The sequence below is a fragment of the Dama dama genome, chromosome 24, assembly GCF_033118175.1.
Source record: "Dama dama isolate Ldn47 chromosome 24, ASM3311817v1, whole genome shotgun sequence".
Classification (NCBI taxonomy): Eukaryota; Metazoa; Chordata; class Mammalia; order Artiodactyla; family Cervidae; genus Dama; species Dama dama.
The window spans coordinates 18949869-18971913 of NC_083704.1; the positions used below are offsets into that span (position 1 = coordinate 18949869).

General features: G+C 42.8%; 1 protein-coding gene across 2 annotated transcripts in view; it reads left to right on the plus strand.

Moving 5' to 3' along the window:
• LOC133045644 (zinc finger protein 621-like) overlaps nucleotides 1-11430 on the plus strand; it is a 13515-nt gene extending 2085 nt beyond the window's left edge. For both annotated transcript variants that reach the window (XM_061127843.1, XM_061127844.1), the window contains exons 3-5: nucleotides 6189-6315; nucleotides 6863-6967; nucleotides 8107-11430. In XM_061127843.1, the coding sequence (XP_060983826.1) occupies nucleotides 6189-6315; nucleotides 6863-6967; nucleotides 8107-9158 (1284 nt within the window). In that variant the 3' untranslated portion in view covers nucleotides 9159-11430. The remainder of the gene's footprint in view (nucleotides 1-6188; nucleotides 6316-6862; nucleotides 6968-8106) is intronic.
• The last annotated feature ends 10615 nt before the right edge of the window (nucleotides 11431-22045 follow it).

Sequence of the window (22045 nt, forward strand, 5' to 3'; positions counted from 1 at the left end):
AGTAGGAAGATGCTAAAGGATTTTAAGCAGGGCATGTGAAAGGGATGGATTTATATATTAAAAAGATTTTGGCCCATGGTGGTGAGTTGGTTGCAAAAGAACATGAGTCATTTTGGAGGATATTACGATCTGGGTAAGAGATTAAGTATTGCTCTCTCAGCTCCCTCCCTTTTCTTTTCTTAGTAGACTTCTTTTTTTTTTTTAGAGAAGTTTTAGGTTCATAGCATAATTAAACAAATAGCACAGAGTTCCCATATGCTTTCTGGCCCCATACATGCATAGCCCATTGTCAGAGTGGTACATTAGTTCAAATTGATGAACCTCCATTGACACATCATAGTCACCCAGAGTCCATAGCTTGCACTAGGGTTCACTCTCGGTGTTGTACATTCTATGGGTTACACATGTATAATGATGTGTATTTACTATTGTTGTATCATACAGAGGCTTTTCACGGGCTCTAAAAATCCTGTGTCCTGCCCTCCTTTCCTGGCAACTGTCGATCTTTTTGGTTTTTCCAGAAAATTGTGTAGTTGGTATCCTACCTTTTTATGTTGGTTTCATTCATTTAGTAGTATTCATTTCAGGTTCTTGTGTGACTTTTCATGGCTTGATAGCTTTTTAAAGCGCTGTATAATATCCCATTGACTGTACCACAGTTTATTCACCTACTGAAGGACCATTTCGTTGCTTCCAAGGTATGGCAATTATGAATAAAACTACTGTAAACATCCTTGTGCTTGTTTTTGTGTGGACATACGTCTAGCTCATTGGGGAGATACCAAGGAGTATGATTGCTGGATCATATGGTTAGAATGTGTTTATTCTAGTTTTGTAAGAAGCTGTTAAACTGTCTTCCAAAGTGACTGTACCAGTTTGTATTTTCACTAGCAGTGAATGAGAGTTCGTGTTGCTCCACATCCTCACCAGTATTTGGTGGTGTCAGTGTTTTGGATTTTGGTCATTCTGCTAGGTATGTTGTGGTATCTCATTGTTTTAATTTGCATTTCCCTGAACACATATGCTGTAGAGTATCTTTTCGTATACCTGTTTGCCATCTGTATAACTTCTTTGGTGAGATTTCTGTTTGGGTCTTTTGCCCATTTTTTAATCGGGTTCTTCATTTTTCTGTTGAGTTTTTAGAGTTCTTTGTGTACTTGGGATAATAGTCCTTTATTATGTGTGTCTCTTTAAATGTTTTCTCACTGTCTGTGGCCTATATTCTCATTTGCTTGAAGTATTGTCCTTTTCAGGTAGGGTTCAATTCCCTCCCATCTTTTCTTTCAAAAATGTATTTCCTTCAAAACCTTCTCAGGTAGTCTGTCACACTTACTTTTCTCAGATGACTTTAAATGAGCCCCAGCCTCTGCATTCATCCCATTGATTTTTTTTTGGTGGAGAAGTTGATTTTATTGGAATCATAGGCAAAATTGGGGATAATTGACTTCTTTACAAGTTTGATTCTTCCCATTTAGAAACACTGTATATTCTAATTTATTCAGTTCCTGTTTTATTTCTTTTAATAATCATTTTGTTTTCTTCATCTTGGTTTTGCAGGTTTTTGTTGGGTCTACTCTTAGCTCTTTTCATATGAATGGCATCTTATTTTCTCCCATTTTGTCTTTTAATCGTTCATAGTGATATTTAATAAAGCTAATCATTTTGGTTCATGTATCCTATATCTAGCTAACTTAATGAATTATCTTGTCAGTTTTAAATGTTTTTCATTTATTTTCTTGGGTCTTGGATATTTTTTAGGCAGATAGCCATTTCATCTGCAAGCAAAGATATTTATGTTACTTTGTTAGCTGTATTTATGCTGCTTGTCCAGCCTTTTACCGAAAGTAGAACCTCAGCGCATGGTAAATTATCAGCCATCAGCTTTAATGGATGTGCCCTGGCATTTCACTGTGAAAGTGGTATTTGCTGTTCTTTTCTGACCTTCTTCATACGTGTAAAAATTGTATTTGTGATCGAACCATTTTTGAAATTAATTTTTCCCCAGATTCATATTAATCATCTTGGATCTGCCAGACACTAGGAAAAGCTACTACTAGCTTTTACCTATTGCCAGGCACTAGGGAAAGCTACTAAGAAAACCTACTGTGCACTAGGAAAGCAATAATGAAGAAAGCAGAATCCTTGCCTCATGGCTTACATTCTGGTGAGAGGGAGATACCCGATAAAAGTGTAATTTGTCAGATGATGAAAAAATACAGTGGAGAAAAATAAAGTGAGGTACACAGGGACCATCCACAGGAAGAGGAAAATTATATCAACAACCTAACTGTCTTAAAATAGTAAGTTCCCCTTTATTTAAAAAAACATGTTTTACTTATTTTTGGTTGCACCGGGTCTCTGCTGTTGTGGTGCTTTCTCTAGTTGTGAGCGGTGATTACTCTCTGTTTGCGGTTTGAGGGCTTCTGTGTTGCAGTGGCCTCTCTTGTCGTGGAGCATGGTCTCTAGGCACGCAGGCTTCAGTAGTTGCGGCACAATGGCTTAGTTGCTCCACGGCATGTGGAATCTTCCCAGACCAGGGATTGAACCAGTGTCCGCTGCATTGCAAGGCAGATTCTTATAAATTAGACCACCAGGGAAGCCCAAGTTCCCCTTTAATAATGGGCATTTTTTTGGACTCATGATATCTGGGAATATTTGAAAGCAGGTGGGAAGAACAGCATGTCAAGGAAGATGGTACTGGGTGGGGAAGACTGTGAGAGCAGCTCTGGAGATGTGAGGAAGTGAGACTTGACTTCCGGGAAGCAGAGTGAAGATCGGTTTTCCTACCAGACTGTGGCCACTGTCCTCAGAAGCCCTTAATGCCTTGTTGCTGAATCGGTGATTACTCACAGGACATCGTGGTTCTATCTGATGTTTGGATTTTGGGCTCAACTATTTCAGGGTACCTATGGACTTTGTCATTGCCCAGTTTAAGGGTCAGCTCTCCTTTGAGAAGTTTCTAAATTAGTTCTTTTATGTTCTTTTTCTTTCACTCTCTCCTTTTGAATTTCCTAGTTCTGGTTTGAAAAGGACCCCCTCATAAGGACCTGAGTTTAGAGCGAGGAGAGTAGCTAGGAGCAGTTACCAGCATTTATCCTGGGGATGTGTTTCTTCCCTGCTTCCTCCAGCAGCCGTTGTGAGAGTGTTCCCTTCTCCCTGTCCCCTGTGCTGTCTCCAGAGCACAGGCTGCTTTGGGGGCTGCCGGGAGAGTTTGGGACATTCAGAGAATCAGGGGCTTAGCTGAGCCCCAGTGGGTAGGTGTTTTCATTTTCATCGGCTGAAAAGAATGCTGACTGCATAGGCTAGTGAGACTCCCAGGAGGTGGAATCATCTGTGGGGTCATCAACGTGAGAAGGTGCAGAAGACTGGAAACCCCTTCTAGGTTGGGAGTCCAGTCTCTGTGGTCTGCATGGGGCAGCCTGTCCATAGAAGCAAAGAGGGTAGGCAGTGGACGCCGTTAGAGACTGTTCTTGTGTCTCAGAAGATGCAGAGGCTCTGGCTTCTAGAATGATGTGTGCTGTTCTGAAATAGATGATCCCTCAGTCTAGTCTGGGGGAGGGGTCCCGTGTGGCCTGGAGGGAGCATGATAAAGATAGATTGACTGTTGATTTTGGAAGTTGTGGGTGTGAAAAGATCTTCTCCAGACAGGGGCGACACCAGGTTATGAGGAGGTTCAGGGGTTGGCTCTGTGTTTGGAGAAGTTCATGAACCCCGTGTCGGAGGCAGCTCGCTATGTGGGAGGAGCCCAGGTTTGCTGTTTGACAAGTTTGGGTTGAAGTCCCAGCTCTGTCACTTCCTGGCTGTGTGATTTGGGGCAAAGTAGTGAATTTTTCTGAACTTTAATTTCATCCTTTGAAAAATGGGGGTAAATAACTCTGACTTCATATTGTGTTGTAAAGAGTAAATGACAGACAAGATTTAGAAGTACCCACCCAAGAGCCTGGTGCCTAGGGTCTAGTCTATGAATATGAGTTCTCGTCACTCTTGGGATGATGGAGGTGGCCCGGGAAGACAGAGAGGAGTGAACTTCCACGAGTGGGATGAAGCGCAAGACACAGGGCAGGGGATGTGCCCATGCCTAGGGACAGCACACAGCCAGCCCTCTCTAAAGATGTGCGGTTCAGAGAAGAGGCCAGAATAGGCAGGCTGCAGGTTTCCTTCAAGAGAGCTGGCTTTCTAATATGGTAAGAAGGAATGAAAAGAAATTTGTGAAATATTGGGAGTGTTTTTTAAGAAATGTTTGTTTCCTGTTGTAATATAGTTGATTAGCAATGTGTTAGTTTCAGGCACACAGCACAGCAGTTCAGTTATACGTATTCAAGTATCTATTCTTTTTCAAATTCTTTCCCTATATTGGTTATTGCAGAATATACAGATATACAGAATATACAGAGTTCCCTGTGCCGTGCAGTGGGCCTTTGTCAGTTATCTCTTTTAAACATAGTAATGTATACATGTCAGTCCGGAACTCCCACTCTTTCCCTCCCCACTGACCTTCCCCTCTGGTAACCACAAATTCCTTCTCTAAGTCTGTGAGTCTGTTTCTGTTTAGTTCTTTCGTATCTTGTTTTTCTTTTTAAAGATTCTGCATATAGGCTATATCATGAGATTCTCTCTCTGCGTCTGACTGACTTAACTCAATATGACCATCTCTAGGTCCATCCGTGTTCCTGCAGATGGCATTATCTTATTCTTTTTTTATGGCCAAGTATATTCCATTGCGGGCTTCCCAGGTGGCTCAGTGGTAAAGAATCCGCCTGCCAATGGAGGAGACGCAGGAGAACTGCCTGGAGGAGAAAATGGCAACCACTCCAGTATTCTTGCCTGGTAAACCCCATGTACAGAGGAGCCTGGTGGACTACAGCCCTTGGGGTCGCAGGAGAGTCAGACACGACTGAATTACTAAACATCAGCAACAATATTCCGCTGTATATATGTACTACTCCTCCATTGATGGACATCTAGGTTGCTTCCGTGTCCTGACTGTTGTAAACAGTGATGCAGTGAACACTGGGGTACATGTATCTTTTTGAATTATGGTTTTCTCTGGATATATGCCCAGCAGTGGGATTGCTAAGTCATTTGGTAGCTTTGTTTTTGTTTTGTAAGGAACCTCTGTACTCTTCTGCACAGAGGCTGTACCAGTGTACGTTCCCATCAACAGTGTAGGGAGGTTCACTTTTCTCCATACCCTGTCCAGCATTTATTGTTTGTAGATACTTAGGTGATGGATATTCTGAACCGTGTGATACCTCATTGCAGTTTTGACTTGCATTTCTCTAATAGTCTCTCTAAAGATGCTGAGCATCTTTTCACATGCCTCTTGGCCATGTGTATGTCTTTTTTGGAGAAATGTCTGTTTGGATCTTCTGCCCATTTTTGATTAAATTTTTTTTTTATTGAGTGCATAAGCTGTTTGTAAATTTGGAAGATTAATCCCTTGTCAGTAATATTGTTTACAGATATTTTCTCTCACTTTGGGCTTTTGCTGTGCAAAGGCTTTTGAGTGTAATTAGATTCCGTTTGTTTATTTTTGTTTTTCTTTTCATTACTCTGGGAGACGAACTGAAAAAGATATTACTGTGATTTATGTCAAAAAGTGTTCTGCCTATGTTTTCCTTTAGATCTTTAATCTATTTTGATTTTTTTGTTATACATCATGTTAGAGAATGTTCTGATTTCATTTTTCTTTTTTTTAACGTGTAGCTGTACTGGGGCTCTTTCTAAGGAGTGGCTTCTCTATGTGTAGTGGAAGCTGGTAGGGAAGGCCAAGGAGAAACTGGATCAGGGAATACATGCGGTGGCGTACATGTGCTTTGGCTGAGAGGAGACGGGGAGAGTAGTTGGGGTACAGAGAATAAGGTGACAGGTTATGGGTACCTCAGGGCAGTGGGTTCTAGAGAGACAGCTCCATGGAGACAGGGACATAAGCGGTTGATACAGTCACAGCCTGGAGAGCCCCGGATGCCAGGCTGTGAGGTTGGGATGACAGTTTGGAGCCGCAGGGCTGAGCAGGTGGGACAGCCTTGGCGTTCCACATTTGAAGGTGGGAGCCAGTGCTCTTGTCCATAGAACAGGCCTTCCACGGGGCTAAGTCACAGACCTTGGCAGGTCCACCTCTTCCCAGAAGCTCACACTGGCCCCCTCTGGCCCTCACTCAGAGCTTGAGCAGGAACCTGTTGTTTCAGGAGCCAGTGACCTTTGAGGACGTGGCTGTGTACTTCACCCAGAACCAATGGGCCAGCCTGGACTCTGCGCAGAGGGCCCTGTACAGGGAGGTGATGCTGGAGAATTATGCAAACGTGGCTTCCCTGGGTAAGGTCTCTCAGTGGTGCTCTGATAGTTGACGTCCTCCTCAATTGTCTTGGAGGTTCTAGTAGTCCTTAGGGTTCTGTGGAGATGCTGGGTGGGGAAATCCCAGGTTCCCTCTGGCTTTGAAGTTGGACTTTATTCCTTCCCATGGAAGAGCATGGTTTTGGACCCTGAAGGAAAGGACTCTTGGGGTGCCCCCAGGAGGCCTCAGTTCCTCCGTCCTTGCAGTGTCGTGGATGTGGGCCCTCTCCTGTGTGCAGGAGCCTCCCAGGATCTCAGTACATTCATCCTTCCTGAGGGGATGTCCTTTCTTCTGAGTCAGGGCGAGCTTGCACTTTCTCCCTGGGGAGAATCACTGTCTCCCTGATCTTTCCACGGAGTGTAGTTTGGACCCTTTCCTCAGAACCCCTGTGTGGCTCATTGGTCCCCCAAGAAGCCCCCTTCTCCCCGCCCAGCTCAACTTGCCTGCCTTGGGGTGGGCAGAGGGATCTCAGTAACAGCTCTGGATGTCTCCCTTCAACTTGTCTGTCTCTCTTTCTTGCTGGAGTAGTGTCTCCATTCCCCAGACCCGATCTGATCTCCCAGCTGGAGAGAGGGGAAGCTCCATGGGACCCCAATCCCTGGGAAGCAGAGGATTTGAGAGGCACCTGTCCAGGTAAGTAAGGGGACTTAGCACCTTCTGGTTTCGCCTTCCTGGTTTACTGGAAATGTTTCTTCTGCAGTGGAGAGCAAAGCTCCCTGTAGCTGACTCTGTACACTCACTGACCCGTATTGAGTTCCCGACCCGAACCTGTAAGGATGGTTTTCATGGTGGGGTGGTAGGGTTTCAGCCATACTTTAAGGAAAGTGTGATTCTGTGCATCAGACTGATTTGTACCATAGCTATAATTTTATTTGCCTTTTTAGTGTTTATATCATTTTTAGTATTTTAGAGTTCCATAATGTTGTGGTTTACAATGAATTTGTTTTAAATGGGGCCATAGAGGAAAGGGCAAGACTATTCCCCCAATACCACACTCTCAAGACACATCCACCCATCCTAAAATTTCCAGAGTCTGCTTACCAGTCAGTCCTGGAAGGTTTAATTACTTGGGTTTTCTTTACTTTAGGAAGAAACTTTTCAGGTCTCACTTCTCACACATACTGTAATGTTGTAAAAAGTGATTCTTTTAGTGGTGACACCACAGTGGCCTATAGTTCTCCAATCACCTTATGTTCCCTCTGACTTCCTAAAAGAAAGAATCTTTTATCCCAGAATATTATGTGAAATGTTTAAAGTAGAGTCATCTGGCTGTTACTTAGAATTCAGAATTGGGGGTGGTTTCCTGGCTTCCAGGTGGGGCATTGGGATCCATCATTTCTCTGTTGGTGTTTCCGGGCTGCTAGCTGCTCCCCTTTATCTCACAGATGTCTTTTACCTCCTTGAGGGTCTCCCTTTCTCTCTTTTTTAAAGCCTGTTTGAATTTCTTTCTGCTCCCTCTTATCTCTGCCATTCTTTTTTCCCCTCCTGCTTCCTTTCCTTCCCACTCTTGAAGTTCTCATTTGCCCACCTCACCTTCCCTGGTTCATTCCCCAGCCCTTCCTTATAAGAGGCACTTCCTGGACTGCAGTGTCATCACTTGTCCAGTTTATGCTGTTATTTTTGCTTATCTCTCTCATCCTCCTTTATGGAAACTCATAACCATCTCATGGTATATTTTTGAAATATCGCATCCTAGAAGAGAAAACCAGGACTGCTGGAACCCGTTTCCCTTCCAGTTCAGTAATGAGGAAACTTGTGGTTTCTTTGGTCAGGTGGTGAGAGGGGCATCAAGACAGAAGAGCCGGCGGTAGAGCAGCAAGCCTCTGAGGGCACAGAGGCCCACGGCAGGCCCGTGGGAGGGCTTCTCACGAACGTGTCTCAGCACTTGGATTTTGAACGCAAGGCAGTGTGGCAGACTTTCAGTCTGAATCCCAATCTGATACTCCGAGGCGGCATGAAGTTCTACAAATGTAAAGAATGTGGCAAGATCTTCCGATACAACTCAAAGTTCCTTCGGCATCAGAGGACCCACACTGGGGAAAAGCCCTTCAAGTGTAAGGAGTGTGGCAAAGCTTTCAAGTCCAGCTACGACTGTATCGTACACGAGAAAAATCACATTGGTCAAGGACCCTATGAATGTAAGGAGTGTGGCAAAGGTCTGAGTTCCAACACCGCCTTGACCCAGCACCAGAGGATCCACACGGGGGAGAAGCCCTACACATGTAAGGAGTGTGGCAAGGCTTTCCGTCGGAGCGCCGCCTACCTGCAGCACCAGAGGCTCCACACAGGGGAGAAGCTCTATAAATGTAAGGAGTGTTGGAAAGGCTTTGGGTGTAGGTCACTCTTTATCGTCCACCAACGCATCCACACCGGGGAGAAACCCTACCAGTGTAAGGAGTGTGGGAAGGCGTTCAGCCAGAAGATCGCCTGCATTCAGCATCAGAGAGTTCACACCGGAGAGAAGCCCTATGAGTGTAAGGTGTGTGGGAAAGCCTTCAAGTGGTACAGCAGCTTTGTTCAGCATCAGAAAGTGCACCCCGTGGAGAAGAAGCCCATCAGGGCTCTCGGGCCGCCCCTGCTGCGTCCCCAGGGCCCCTCTGCACCCTCAGCTCCCGGGCGTCTCCAGGGCCCGGGCTCTGCTCCTGCTGTCGTCATGGCCTTGCCACACGCCATCCTCACTCCTGCCTCTGGGCCCGTGTTCATGCTGCTGCCCGCCTCTGGGGTTCTTTCGTCCCCTGTCCAAGTAGTTCATGTCTTCCAGGGTCTTCCTCCCGCTGTGAAGCCTTCCCCAGTTATTCTGACCCCTGCTCCTCACCCCCCGTGACCTCTGTCTTGGCACTTCTCTTGCGGTTGCAGCAGATCTCTAACCTATCTTCAGCTGGATCTGTAGCTTTTACACTGTACCTGTGTTCCTACTATTTCAGCATAAACTCCATTATAATTGAGATATATTTAAAGATTGTGTTTATATAATGTATTCTCTTTTCTTCTGGGTAGATAATGGAAACACTTGACTTTCATATTGGTCTCTTTCAGACTTGAACAGTAATGGCCATATCTGTATCCTGGGGCTGCTGGTTTGGGAAGTGCTGGTAGGACGCCATGGTGTATTAGGCACTTTGAGATAGGACACCCCATATAAGCCCCCTGTGATGTGTGAGAAGCTGCCTGTGAGAAACAGGCATGTAAGATCTGTCAGAGTTTAGAAGTGGCATCAGCTTCCAACCAGGGCCTTTAAAAATAATTGCAGGTGGTTCAGTGGCTGAAGGTGTGGTGTATTCATGCAGGTGAAGTTGGGTTGTCCTAGACACAGACTGTTGAGGCTCTTGTATGTCTCTGCTAAAAATCATATGAAATAACCAGTTAGAAAACATATATGTGGCTTCCCTGGTGGCTCAGTGGTAAGGAATCCCCCTGCCAATGCAGGAGACAGGGGTTTGATCCCCGGTCCGGGAAGACTCCCACATGCCGCGGGGCAACTAAGCCCATGCGTCACAACTCCTGAGCCTGCTCTCTAGAGCCTGGGAGCTGCAACTACTGAGCCTGCGAGCCCTAGAGCATGTGCTCTGCAGCAAGAGAAGCCACTGCAGTGAGAAGCCCATGTATTGCAGCTAGAGAGTAGCCCCCACTTGATGCAACTAGAGAAGAGCCCGTGCAGCAATGAAAACCCAGCACAGTCAAAAATAAGTAAATAATAATGATAATAAATGTATGCAGTGATAACAATCATTTATATGATTGAGAGCAATCAGGTCTTGAAACATGAACTTGTTTTTTATCTTTAGTTTTGCTCTTGATACCTAGTTGTTTCTTTCTTTCTTTTTTTTTTTTTTTTAAGCAAATGAACTTTTAAAAAATTTATTTGGCCGTTCCAGGTCTTCACTGTGGCACAGGCGCTTCTCTAGCTGTGACACATGGGCGTAGTTGCCCCGCAGTATGTGGGATCTTAGTTCCATGACCAGAGATTGAACCCAGGCCCCCTTGCATTGGGAGCTCGGAGTCTTAGCCACTGGACCACTTTGGAAAGTCCCTGGTTGTTTCCTTTTAACTTTGGTTTCTTTAGTATGTGTACACCAAGACATTCATCTTTGCTCCGTCTATTGTGTAAATTTTTCCTAGTGGGCATTTTGGCTTCCTATTTGCAAGCAGTGCTGGTTTCTGCACTTTTCTCCAGATAGCATAAATTATAAATATGAATTTGGCAAATTACTAAAGAAGTAGGAGCAGGCGATCTGGGGAAAATCTGAATATGCCTGTGGAATTTTTTTTTTAATAATTTTTATTTATTTTTGTTTGCATTGGGTCTTTGTTGCTGCATGTGGGCTTCCTCTAGTTGTGTGTGGGCTTCCCACTGCAGGGGTTTCTCTTGTTGCAGAACATGGGCTCTAGGGTGCTTTGATTCATGGTGACACATGGCCTTAGTTGCTCCATGGTATGTAGAATCCTCCCAGACCAGGGATCAAACCTGTAACCCACCAGACTCCTCTATCCCCCACTGTCTCCTGAAGTTAGCTCAATACATGTCCATTGTTCAGTGATGCTATCTAAACATTTCATCGTCTGCTGCCCCCTTTTCATTTTGCCTTCAAGCTTTCCCAGCATTAGGGTCTTTTCCAATGAGTTGGCTCTTCACATCAGGTGGCCAAAGTAATGGAGTTTCAGCTTCAGCATCAGTCCTTCCAGTGAATATTCAGGACTGATTTCCTTTAGGATTGACTGATTTGATCACCTTGCAGTCCACGGGACTCTCAAGAGGTTGTGACAGGTTAGTGAAGTATAGTTTTATTTATTTATTTTTTTTAAATTTTTATTATTATTATTATTATTTTTCCAGTGGGTTTTGTCATGAAGTATAGTTTTAGATTGGTCTTGCTTTTGACCTTAAATGAGGTCTTTTATAACTATGCAAAGGACTATGTGAAGTAATTTCTGGGAAAAGAACTTGAGTTATGCATTACAGGCACAGCTTATTTTATTGTGGTTCATTGTATCTGTTTTGCAGATACTGTAATTTTTACAAATGGAAGGTTTGTGGCAGCACTGCATTATCATATAATGGCTAAGATATTTTAGCAATAAAGTATTTTTTAAATAAAGTTTTTCCTTTTTTTTTTCCCCTGACGTAATACTGTTACACACTTCATAGACTATAGTGTAAACAACTTTTATATGCACTGGGAAACCAGAAAATTCATGTGACTTGCTTTCTTGCTGTATTTGCTTTATCATGGTGGTCTGGAACCCAACCCACAGTATCTCCAAGGTATGCCTTTATTAACACAAACTTAAAGTAAATCCTTAAATGTTCATGGAAAGTTGCTTTTCTATCTACATGTTTCTACCTTGCAATCAGTGCTTCTTAAATTTTGCCATATGTCTGAATAACCTGGTGTAAAATGAGTAATTTTCTGGCCTAACTCTCAGAGATTGATTTTCTAAAAACTTCTTATTGGAATTTAATTGATTTACAATATTGTGTTAGTTTCTGCTCTACAGCAAAGTGTCTGATTGTGGATATCCATGGTGATGCCCAGCCCTTGAATGTGGACCACGCTTTGAGAGACTGCCTTGAGCAGAAGCTGTCTGGGGGTGTACATTGATAAAGGGCTTGCCCTGTTTCTCAGTGGTCTGAGACCTCAACAAGTAGTTTGGGTGGTGTCAGTTTAGAAGGAGAAAGAACAGCAAGTGGAATTGGTCTGTAGAGAAGAAGAAGGAAGGGGAAAGAGATCTGATGTGGCCTATGGGGTCCTTGAGTTCTCCACTGCCTGGAAGTTCCTGAGGTGGACTGTGGCTGGGTTTTGCTGTTTTTGTTGTTGACTTGCATGTTGGCTGAAAGAACATTTTTTTTCTTACATAAATTAATACACTTTAAAATAGCTCCTGAGTTAAAGAGAGCACAAAGTGGATGCTGCAGATGGTTTAGAAATGAACAACAGTAGTCAGGAGACTTAGCGGGGTCTATGCGATGTGGCAGAAGGTGGAACACAGAGCAAGGTTTACAGTCTTGGATGCATTCTTTAGAAAACTAGTTTGAAGGCTTGCAGTTCAGAAAATTTGGGCTGGTGGTAGTGGTGGGAGCCAAAAAAATTAACCAGAAACTAAAACCAAACAAATAGACCCCTCCTCCTCCAGTAAACTTTGTGGAAATAAGATGCACAGTGTAGTTTTGTAAAGATGGTGGTTGAACATGTTGACATTCACACCCTCCTGAAACCCCATTAAGAAAAATGAATTAAAAATTAAAAGACATAAACTCAGAAGAACAGTGAAAATAAGCTGATGATAATGCTTTGGAAGCTCGAAATCAGATGAAAGAGTTGTGACTTGGAGCAGAGCTGAGAAAAGTAGATCCCAAGCCACATTGCAGGGAGCTGAGCAGTGCCCTCGTGTGGCAGAAAAGCTTAGGAAAGACTCAGATAACTTCTGGAAGTGTATGGGGATGCTAATGGGGCAAAGAACAGGAAAATTGGGTTAAGTCTTTCCTAAAGACTTAGATTCTGGGTCACCTCCCCACTTTTCTCTCCTCAATAGCAGTGTAGCAGGAATTTTGGGTGTCAGGGAACCACACTGAATGTTAAGTCCTTCCTGCTCTGATCAAAACCTCCTCACTTCTTGAGGATGCTGCTTCCCCAGCACCATCCCTCACATCACATATTCTGGGTCCTCTTTCTCTGTCAGTTTCAGGCCACTCTTTACCTCTCACTTAGCCCCCAAGCCACCTCCACCTTTGAATCCTGTCATCAGGCTGGAACCCCTGGGTCACGTGCCCTTTGTTCCTTGAAGGTGTTAGCGTATCACCTGCTCTCACTTTGCTCAGCGTTAGTCTTAATTCTTGGTGTTTTCAGTGGATGAGCCTGCCAGCAGCTCACCTCTCATTTTCCTTCTTACCTTTTCATTTTACCTGAAACACCCCTTTGATTGTGTCCTAGACCTTACCATTTTAAAACTTCACCCCTCTGTAACCTCAGCACTTTAAATATCTTGCTCTGTGACCTGTCTCTCCAGTTTCTTCCTTTTAGAATCCTGATGCTAACAGTCCTTCAGCTCCCACTGTTTCTCTCTTTCACTGCCCTTCACTTCCTTCATGCCTGTTCTTTCTTTATCCCGCTTAAAGTCCATGGTCAGTTATTACAGCAGTTCCTCCACATTCTCCTTTAATGGCCTTGCCCTTTTCTGGCTTTGGTATATGCTCATTTGGCAGGACCCCATCTCTGACTAAATGCAGTTCTCTGCCTTCTTTGTGCCTGCATCCATGCTACCAAAAGTGGTCAGGAGAAAGCGCATTGTCATGTGGACTTATCCTGCTTGAGGTTCATGACAAGTAACTTCAAGTAGGCCCTCAATGCCGCCTATAGGCATACTGTATCTCCAGGGCTCCCTGCATTTTGCTGGACTGCTGCTACGCACCTCCTCTCTCAAACCTCCCAGTACCTCCTGCCCAGTCCTCACCAGCCTCAGCTGATGGATTCTGCTCTCTGCTGGGATAACTGAGCTCCAGGGAGTGGCTGTGGCTTCATCCCTGGTGCCAGAATGAAAAGACACAGATGGGCCCTACCTTATCTCTTCCGCTTTTCAACTTGCAGTATCTGATCTTCTACCACCCAGTTCTCATCTCATGTACTAAGGCAGTTCTGTCACAATCAGCAACTCGCTTCTAGTTCCTAATTCTCGGTCAGTGTGCAGTTTCAGACAACAGAATCTTTTTTGGGTTTTTTTTTTTTTTTTTTTGGCCACACCATGTGGCTTATAGGATCTTAGTTCCCCAACCAGGAATTGAACCTGGGCCCATAGTAGTGAAAGCATAAAGTCTTGTCCATTGGACCATCAGGGAATTCCCCAGAATCCATTTCAACATGTTTAAGCAGAGAGGGATTTGCTACAAACCACTAGACAGCTTACAGAATTCCCAAAAAGGAACCAAGCTGGACTCTCACATAGGCAGATGGTCAGAAAAGGGACCAAGGACAGTACCAAGAGGCTCCAGTGGAAACCCAACAGCTGCTGGTGCCTGCTACTAGACTGGCACCCTCACCGCACCAAAGAGAGGGGCTAGACCTCCAGGAGGTTTGCTACCTGTTGTGAGAAAAACCAAGTGCATCCACATCCATTTTGGTAGGATCCTGCCTATACGGTCTCATGACCTTTATTTCCATCTTCCAAGAAGTTGTACCCGCTCAGTGAAAATTGGTTGTATGTGTACATCTAAATAGCAAGGACTCCAGGGAAATAATTTTTGGATTCATTCTCAGAAAGTGAGATTTATAATGTGGAGAAAGGAGAAAGGATTTTAAAAATATTTTGGGCAGCTATAAAATATCAAATACTCTTTACAGGCATAGAAAATGACTGAAATCTCTGATGAATGTGCTATATTCATGGGTAGGGAAAGTGAATATCTAGATTTCAATTTTTACCAAATGAATTTATATATTAAAAGCAATTCCCATCAAAATTACTAGAGGAGGGGGTTATGTGTGTGTGTGTGTGTGTGCGCGAGCGTGCGGACACACCAGCAGCCTTACAGATTGATTCTAGAATTTATACAGAAGAGCAAAGGACAAAGAACAGCCAAGCCATTTTTGAAGAAGATGGGAGATTTTGTGCTACCAGATAAACATTAAATACATTGATAATCAAAAACAGAACAAAAGCAAAAACAAAACCACACCCCACAACCTAATATACACTGTAATATGGTTTATATGAGTTAAAACAACAATAGAGTGTTTAGAAATAGATGCATTTTATACAAGTAGTGAAGTAGTGAAAGTCGCTCAGTTGTGGAGGATTCCATGGACTGTAGAGTCCATGGAATTCTCCAGGCCAGAATACTGGAGTGGGTAGTCATTCCCTTCTCCGGCGGATCTTCCTGACCCAGGAATCGAACCAGGATCTCCTGCATTGCAGGCAGATTCTTTACCAACTGAGCTATGAGGGAAGCCCTAGTTATGCACATTTATACAAAGAGCAGAATTTTAGAGAAATTACATTTAGAGCGATCAGCACCAGTGGTGCAGCCTGGGGAAATATACTGTCCTCTCCTTCCTCCATTCTCTTACTGATACTGCTTCTCTAGTTCCGTCCTCCATTCCAGAAACCCAGTCCCAAACGTTGACTCCCAACCTTTGCTCTACTTGTTTTCTGAAAACAATCGTGGATTTTGTTTTCAAAAATTAATGATTCTCAGAGTATTTTACGAAATGTGGGTCTTTGAAAACCCCTGTGAGTAGATCAGTACAAATAGCTATTTCATGGCTGTCCAGAAAAAAGTCATATGATTTGCTTTAACCTAAGAATCATATTATTTTATTTTAAGATTTACTTATTTTTAGCTGTGCTGGGTCTTTGTTGTTGTGTTCAGACTTTTGTCTAGGTTACAGCAAGTCGGGCTTACTCTTCGTTGCAGTGCGCGGGTTCATTGCATTGCGGCAACCTCATCCGGGTGGAGCAGGGGCTATAGGCTCTGCAACTTCAGTAGTTGCCGCTCACAGGCTCTAGAGCGCTGGCTCTGTAATTGTGATGTGTGGGCTTAGTTGCCATGTGGCATGTGGGATCTTCCCAGAGCAGGGATCAAACCTGTGTCCTCTTCATTAGCAGGTGGATTTTTAACCACTGCGCCACCAGTGAAGCCCCCAAATCATACTGTGTTAAAAGCTAGATATTATATAAAAAAATATATTGCTTAAAGAAAACATTTTGGCACTTTCATTACATGAAGCTCAATTATAAGACTGGCTCTTGTATTTCTCATAAATGAATCAGTAATGATTGTTATTTCTACCAGTCTCCTCACTAGTTACAATAGATTTGTGCTGTTAAAGGAAATTTCAGTTGGTCACAATTTTCATTTTACACCTTTGCCACCTTCTCAGTTCAGTTCTGTCGCTCAGTCACGTCCAACTCTTTGCGACCCCATGGACTGCAGCACGCCAGGCTTCCCTGTCCATCACCAGCTCCCAGAGATTGCTCTGATTCATGTCTGTTGAGTTGGTGATGCCATCCAACCATCTCATCTTCTGTTATCACCTTCTCCTCCTGCCTTCTGTCTTTCATCAGGGTCTTTTCCAATGAGTCAGTTCTTCCCATCAGGTGGCCAAAGTATTGGAGTTTCAGCTTCAGTATCAGTCCTTCCAATGAATATTCAGGACTGATCTCATTTAGGATGGACTGGTTTGATCTCCTTGCAGTCCAAGGGACTCTCAAGAGTCTTCTCCAACACCACAGTTCAAAAGCATCAATTCTTTGACATTCAACTTTATTTATAGTCCAACTCTTATGGATTACTGGAAAAACCATAGCTCCAACTAGATGGACCTTTGATGGCAAAGTAATGTCGCTAGTTTTTAATATGCTGTCTAGGTTGGTCATAACTTTTCTTCCAAGGAGTAAGCGTCTTTTAATTTCATGGCAGCAATCACCATCTGGTGATTTTGGAGCCCAGAAAAATAAAGTCAGCCACTGTTTCCACTGTTTCCCCATCTATTTGCCATGAAGATGCCATGATCCTAGTTTTTCGAATGTGGAGTTTTAAGCCAGCTTTTTCACTCTCCTCTTTCACTTTTATCAAGAGGCTCTTTAGTTCTTAGCTTTCTGCCATAAGAGTGGTGTCCTCTGCATATCTGAGGCTATTGATATTTCTCCTGGCAATCTTGATTCCTTTCCCAGTTTTGAACCAGTCCATTGTTCCATGTCTGGTTCTAACTGTTGTTTCTTGACCTGCATACAGATTTCGCAGGAGGCAGGTAAGTGGTCTGATATTTCCATCTCTTTATAAAAATTTTCCAAAGTTTGTTGTGATCCACACAGCAAAGGCTTTGGCATAGTCAATAAAGTAGAAGTAGATGTTTTTCTGGAATTATCTTGCTTTTTCTGTCATCCATTAGATGTTGGCAATTTGATCTCTGGTTCCTCTGCCTTTTGTAAATCCAGCTTGAACATCTGGAGGTTCTCGGTTCATGTGCAGTTGAAGCCTGGCTTGGAGAATTTTGAGCATTCTCCAAGTTTGAACATTGTTTGGCATTGCCTTTCTTTGGGATTGGAATGAAAACTGACCTTTTCCAGTCCTGTGGCCACTGCTGAGTTTTCCAAATTTGCTGGCATATTGAGTGCAGCACTTTCACTGCATCACCTTTTAGGACTTGAAATAGCTCAGTTGGAATTCCATCACCTCCACTAGCGTTGTTCATAGTGATGCTTCCTAAGGCCCACTTGACTTCACATTCCAGGAGGTCTGGCTCTAGGTGAGTGGTCACACCATTGTGATTATCTAGGTCGTGAAGACCTTTTTTGTATGGTTCTTCTGTATATTCTTGCCACCTCTTCTTAATATCTTCTGCTTCTGTTAGGTTCATACCATTTCTGTCCTTTATTTTGCCCATCTTTGCATGAAATGTTCCCTTGGTATCTCTGCTTTTCTTGAAGAGATTTCTAGTCTTTCCCGTTCTATTGTTTTCCTCTATGTCTTTGCATTGATCCCTCAGGAAGGGTTTCTTATCTCTCCTTGCTATTTTTTGGAACTCTGCATTCAGATGGGTATATCTTTCCTTTTCTCCTTTGCCTTTAGCGTCTGTTCTTTTCTTAGCTATTTGTAAGGCGTCCTCGGACAACCATTTTGCCTTTTTGCATTTCTTTTTCTTGGGGATGGTCTTGATCACTGCCTCCTGTACAATGTCACGAACCTCCTTCCATAGTTCTTCAGGCACTCTGTCTATCAGATCAAATCCCTTGAATCTATTTGTCACTGCCCACTGTATAATCGTAAGGGATTTGATTTAGGTCATACCTGAAGGGTTTAGTGGTTTTCCCTACTTTCTTCAAGAAGACCTTTAATTTTTTCTTTTCCACTGCAGGGGGCCAGGTGTTTATTTGTTTGTTTGTTTGAAAAACACCTTCTCAAGAGCACCTTTAATTTTTTTTGGTTGTAACACTTGGCTTGTGGGATCTTAGTTCCCCAACCAGGGCTTGGTCCTGGGCCCCCTGCAGTGGAAGTTGGGATTCCTAACCCCTGGACCATCAGCAAATTCCCCTTGAATTTTAATAATGATAAAAATATCTACTTTCCTGGTGCTATTTACCATGTCATATTTAAGCACAATGCACTGAAAGCTGTACTTCTCTATGTCAGGTTTGTATAAAAAGAAACTCCAGAAATGGTAAGTGACCTTGCTTAAGGACCCAGCGACTAGAGACAGAACTGAAGTATTTCTTTTTTTTTAGATTTGAGTTCTTTATTTTTTTTTAAATTAATTTATTTACATTGGAGGATAATTACTTTACAGTATTGTGGTGGTTTTTGCCATACATTGACATGAATCAGCCACGGGTGCACTTGTGTCCCCCCCATCATGAGCCCCCCTCCCACCTTCCTGCTCACCTCATCCCTCAGGGTTGTCCCAGAGCACTGGCTTTGAGTGCCGTGCTTCATGCACCAAACTTGCACTGGTCATCTATTTCACATATGTTAATATATGTGTTTCAATGCTATTCTCTCAAATCATCCCACCTTTGCCTTCTCCCACATAGTATGTTCTTTACATCTGTGTCTCTTTTGCTTTCTTGCATATAGGGTCGTCGTTACTGTCTTTCTAAATTCCATGTACATGCGTTAATATACTGTATTGGTGTTTCTCTTTCTGACTTACTTCACTCTATATAATAGCGTCCAGTTTCATCCACCTCACCTCATTAGAACTGACTCAAATGCATTCCTTATTATAGCTGAGTAATATTCCATTGTGTATATGTACTACAACTTATGCGTTCATCTGCCGATGGACATCTAGGTTGCTTCCATGTCCTAGCTATTGTAAACAGTGCTGCAACGAACACTGGGGGTACATGTGTCTCTTTCAATTCTGGTTTCCTTGGTAGAACTGAAGTATTTCAATGCCCACTTTCAGCTTTAATTTTTACTTTCTAAGAAAAACAGTTTCCAGTATAGCAGGCATTTTCAGTGTATCAAATAATTACTTACATGGGATAGATGAATTTTTTTCTTGCCCTTGTTTTGCATGCAGTCTAACAGCTTAGTTGTAATTTTTTCTTCAGTGACTGCTAGCAAATTGGTTAACTATGGAAGGAGTGACGTTCATTAGATTGTATCAATAAAAGTGCAAATTATGAGTCTCAAATGTATAGGCAGCAAAAGTGTCTAGACAAATTCTATCTATTCCTGAGAAGGAGGATCTTTTTATAGCACTGTTGTGCTGGGAACAGGGCAATTTTCTTGTACCTTCTCAGCACTCTCATTTCTATAAACAAGATACCTAATTATTGTATAAGTAATTAAGAAGAGGTATCTATATTATTTCCACTTTCAGTCTCTTGACCATATAAAGCGACTTTTAATTTCTTAAGTTTCTTTTTTTCTAATTAGAAATACATGCTTTGGAGCAAAAATCTTGCCTGGAAGTACCTAGGCCTGAATTTCACCACTTTTAATACTTTGGTGACCACACAAACACACAAAGTGAATGTGCATGCATCCCTTAATTATAATTGTACATACTCTGTCATAAACTTTATCTAGTTAGCAGAATACCATATACCTGTCCTAGTTGGCAGATCATCTGTGATATCATGTTTAATAGCTACATAAAGTTGCAGTGCATAGATTTCTCTTCTTCCTGGAACCAGTCTCTTATTATTGAATAGTTAGGATATTTCCATTTTGAATCTCCTTAAATACTTTGATGAACATCTAATACATACATGATTGACACAGTTACGGTTTTTTATTATTTTTTTTAGTTCATTTATACAGTTTTCTTTAAATAAAAGAAATGGAATATTTCTGTTAAACTAAGGGCCCCTTTGATACCCAGCCCAAGCTCATCCTGCTCCCTGCAGGACAGGCCAATAAATTGGGAGATGAGTTGTTGGGGCAGGAATAATGACTTTAACTGGAAAGCCAGCAGGCCAGGAAGATGGTAGACTAGTGTCTTGTGTCAAAGAGCCATGTTCCTCCAGTCAGAATTTGGGCTCCTTTTACAAAGTGAAGTGGGAGGGCTCCTTGCAATGCCAGTAGGCCTTGGGGACCCATCCCCGTTACACCTTTTGTTCTTCTGTTTCACTCTTATTATTTTCCCAGAAATAATCTATAAATAATAAGTGGCACTGCTTTTCACACTGAAAAGTTGGTGTTGGTGCGACTGCCCCAGGAACGCTGGAGACAGTTACGCTGTGTGCAACCTTGTGTGCTGGTTCTCTCTCATCTCGGTGGGTTATTAGTCTCTCCCCTGTTCTCAGCAACATGTTCCCTCTTTAACATTGTGCTTGAGGTGTATTACTAGAGGATTCAGCAAAATAAGGGAGTAAACCAAAAAGGAGAAATGTTCACAGCTGAGGAAACGAAGGCTTCAGCATTCACAGGGTAGTGGAGGGAGGGGAGGAGAGCTCACACCGGTCCTAGGCAGCAGCCCGTTTGGACTGGAGCAGGACGACGAAGTACTGTGGGGGTTAGGCCTCCAGGAGGAGAGGACAGCGTTCTAATTCCAGGCACATCGTGATGCACCGTCAGAACACCAAAGATAAAAAAGGGTGTGTGGGAGTGGAGAACAGGTCACAGGCATCAAGGAACTGGAATTGGAATGATACGAGACTCCTCAGTAGCATCATGGGATGCTCCAAGAGGATGGACAGTGCCTTAAACTTTCTGAAGAAAATTATTTTCAAACTTGAATTTAATTCCTAGCCAAAGTGTTAGTCACTCAGTAGTGTCTGACACTTTGCGACCCCATGGACTGTAGCTTACCAGGCTCCTCTGTCTGTGGGATTTTCCAGGCAAGAATACTGGAATGAGTTGCCATGCTGTCCTCTAGGGAATTTTCCCAATCCAGGGATCGAGCTCAGGTCTCCTGCATTTTAAGCGGATTATTTACTATCTGAGTAGCCAAACTATCCATCAAGTAGAATTAATGCAAGTAGATTCTACATTAATGCAAATAGAATGCCAAGTGCTAACTATAAATGTACTGAGAGTGCTGGAACTAGAAAAATCATCACTTTGTGACCATTATAATAAAGATTGGTTCAGATAAGAGTCATCAATGGATGCTCAGTATAGGGGGAAATTTAATGAGAATTGGAGTATTTGTATAACCTTCAATGTCTACCTGTGGAAAGCTTATTAGTTGGAAGACTAATCACAAACTCTACAAATTGTACAGCATTTTGACTAGGTTATCAAACTTAACACCACCAGTGAGGGGCATTTAGAGATTGTATCCTTCATACCTGATGACCTGAGAAAAGCACGTCACTTGAGTATCCTAGTAAGGGATGATTATCCCGAATCTGGTCACGGGGAATCACCAGGCAAACCTAGTATGGTGTATTTCTATTCAAAAAGGAGTTTCCATGTTCTTTCAAAAATGTAATTGTCATAAAAGACAAAGACTGAGAAGGTATTCCAGATTAAGTGTGACTGTAGAGATATGATGCTAAATGCAATACTTGAGTGGATGCTCTATTGAAGGAAAAATTAACTGCTATAAAAGGACATTAATAGGCTGACATACAACATTAAAATATAGACAATTAGGTAAAAATTGGATAAAAATTAGTTTAAAATTGGTATTAAATTTACTTAACATAATAGTATTGTCATTACATAAGAGAATATTCTAAGGAAATATACACACTGAAGTATTTGTGGATAAAGGGCCATGATGTATGCAAATTACTCTGTCTCCTTCCATCTATCCCTCCATC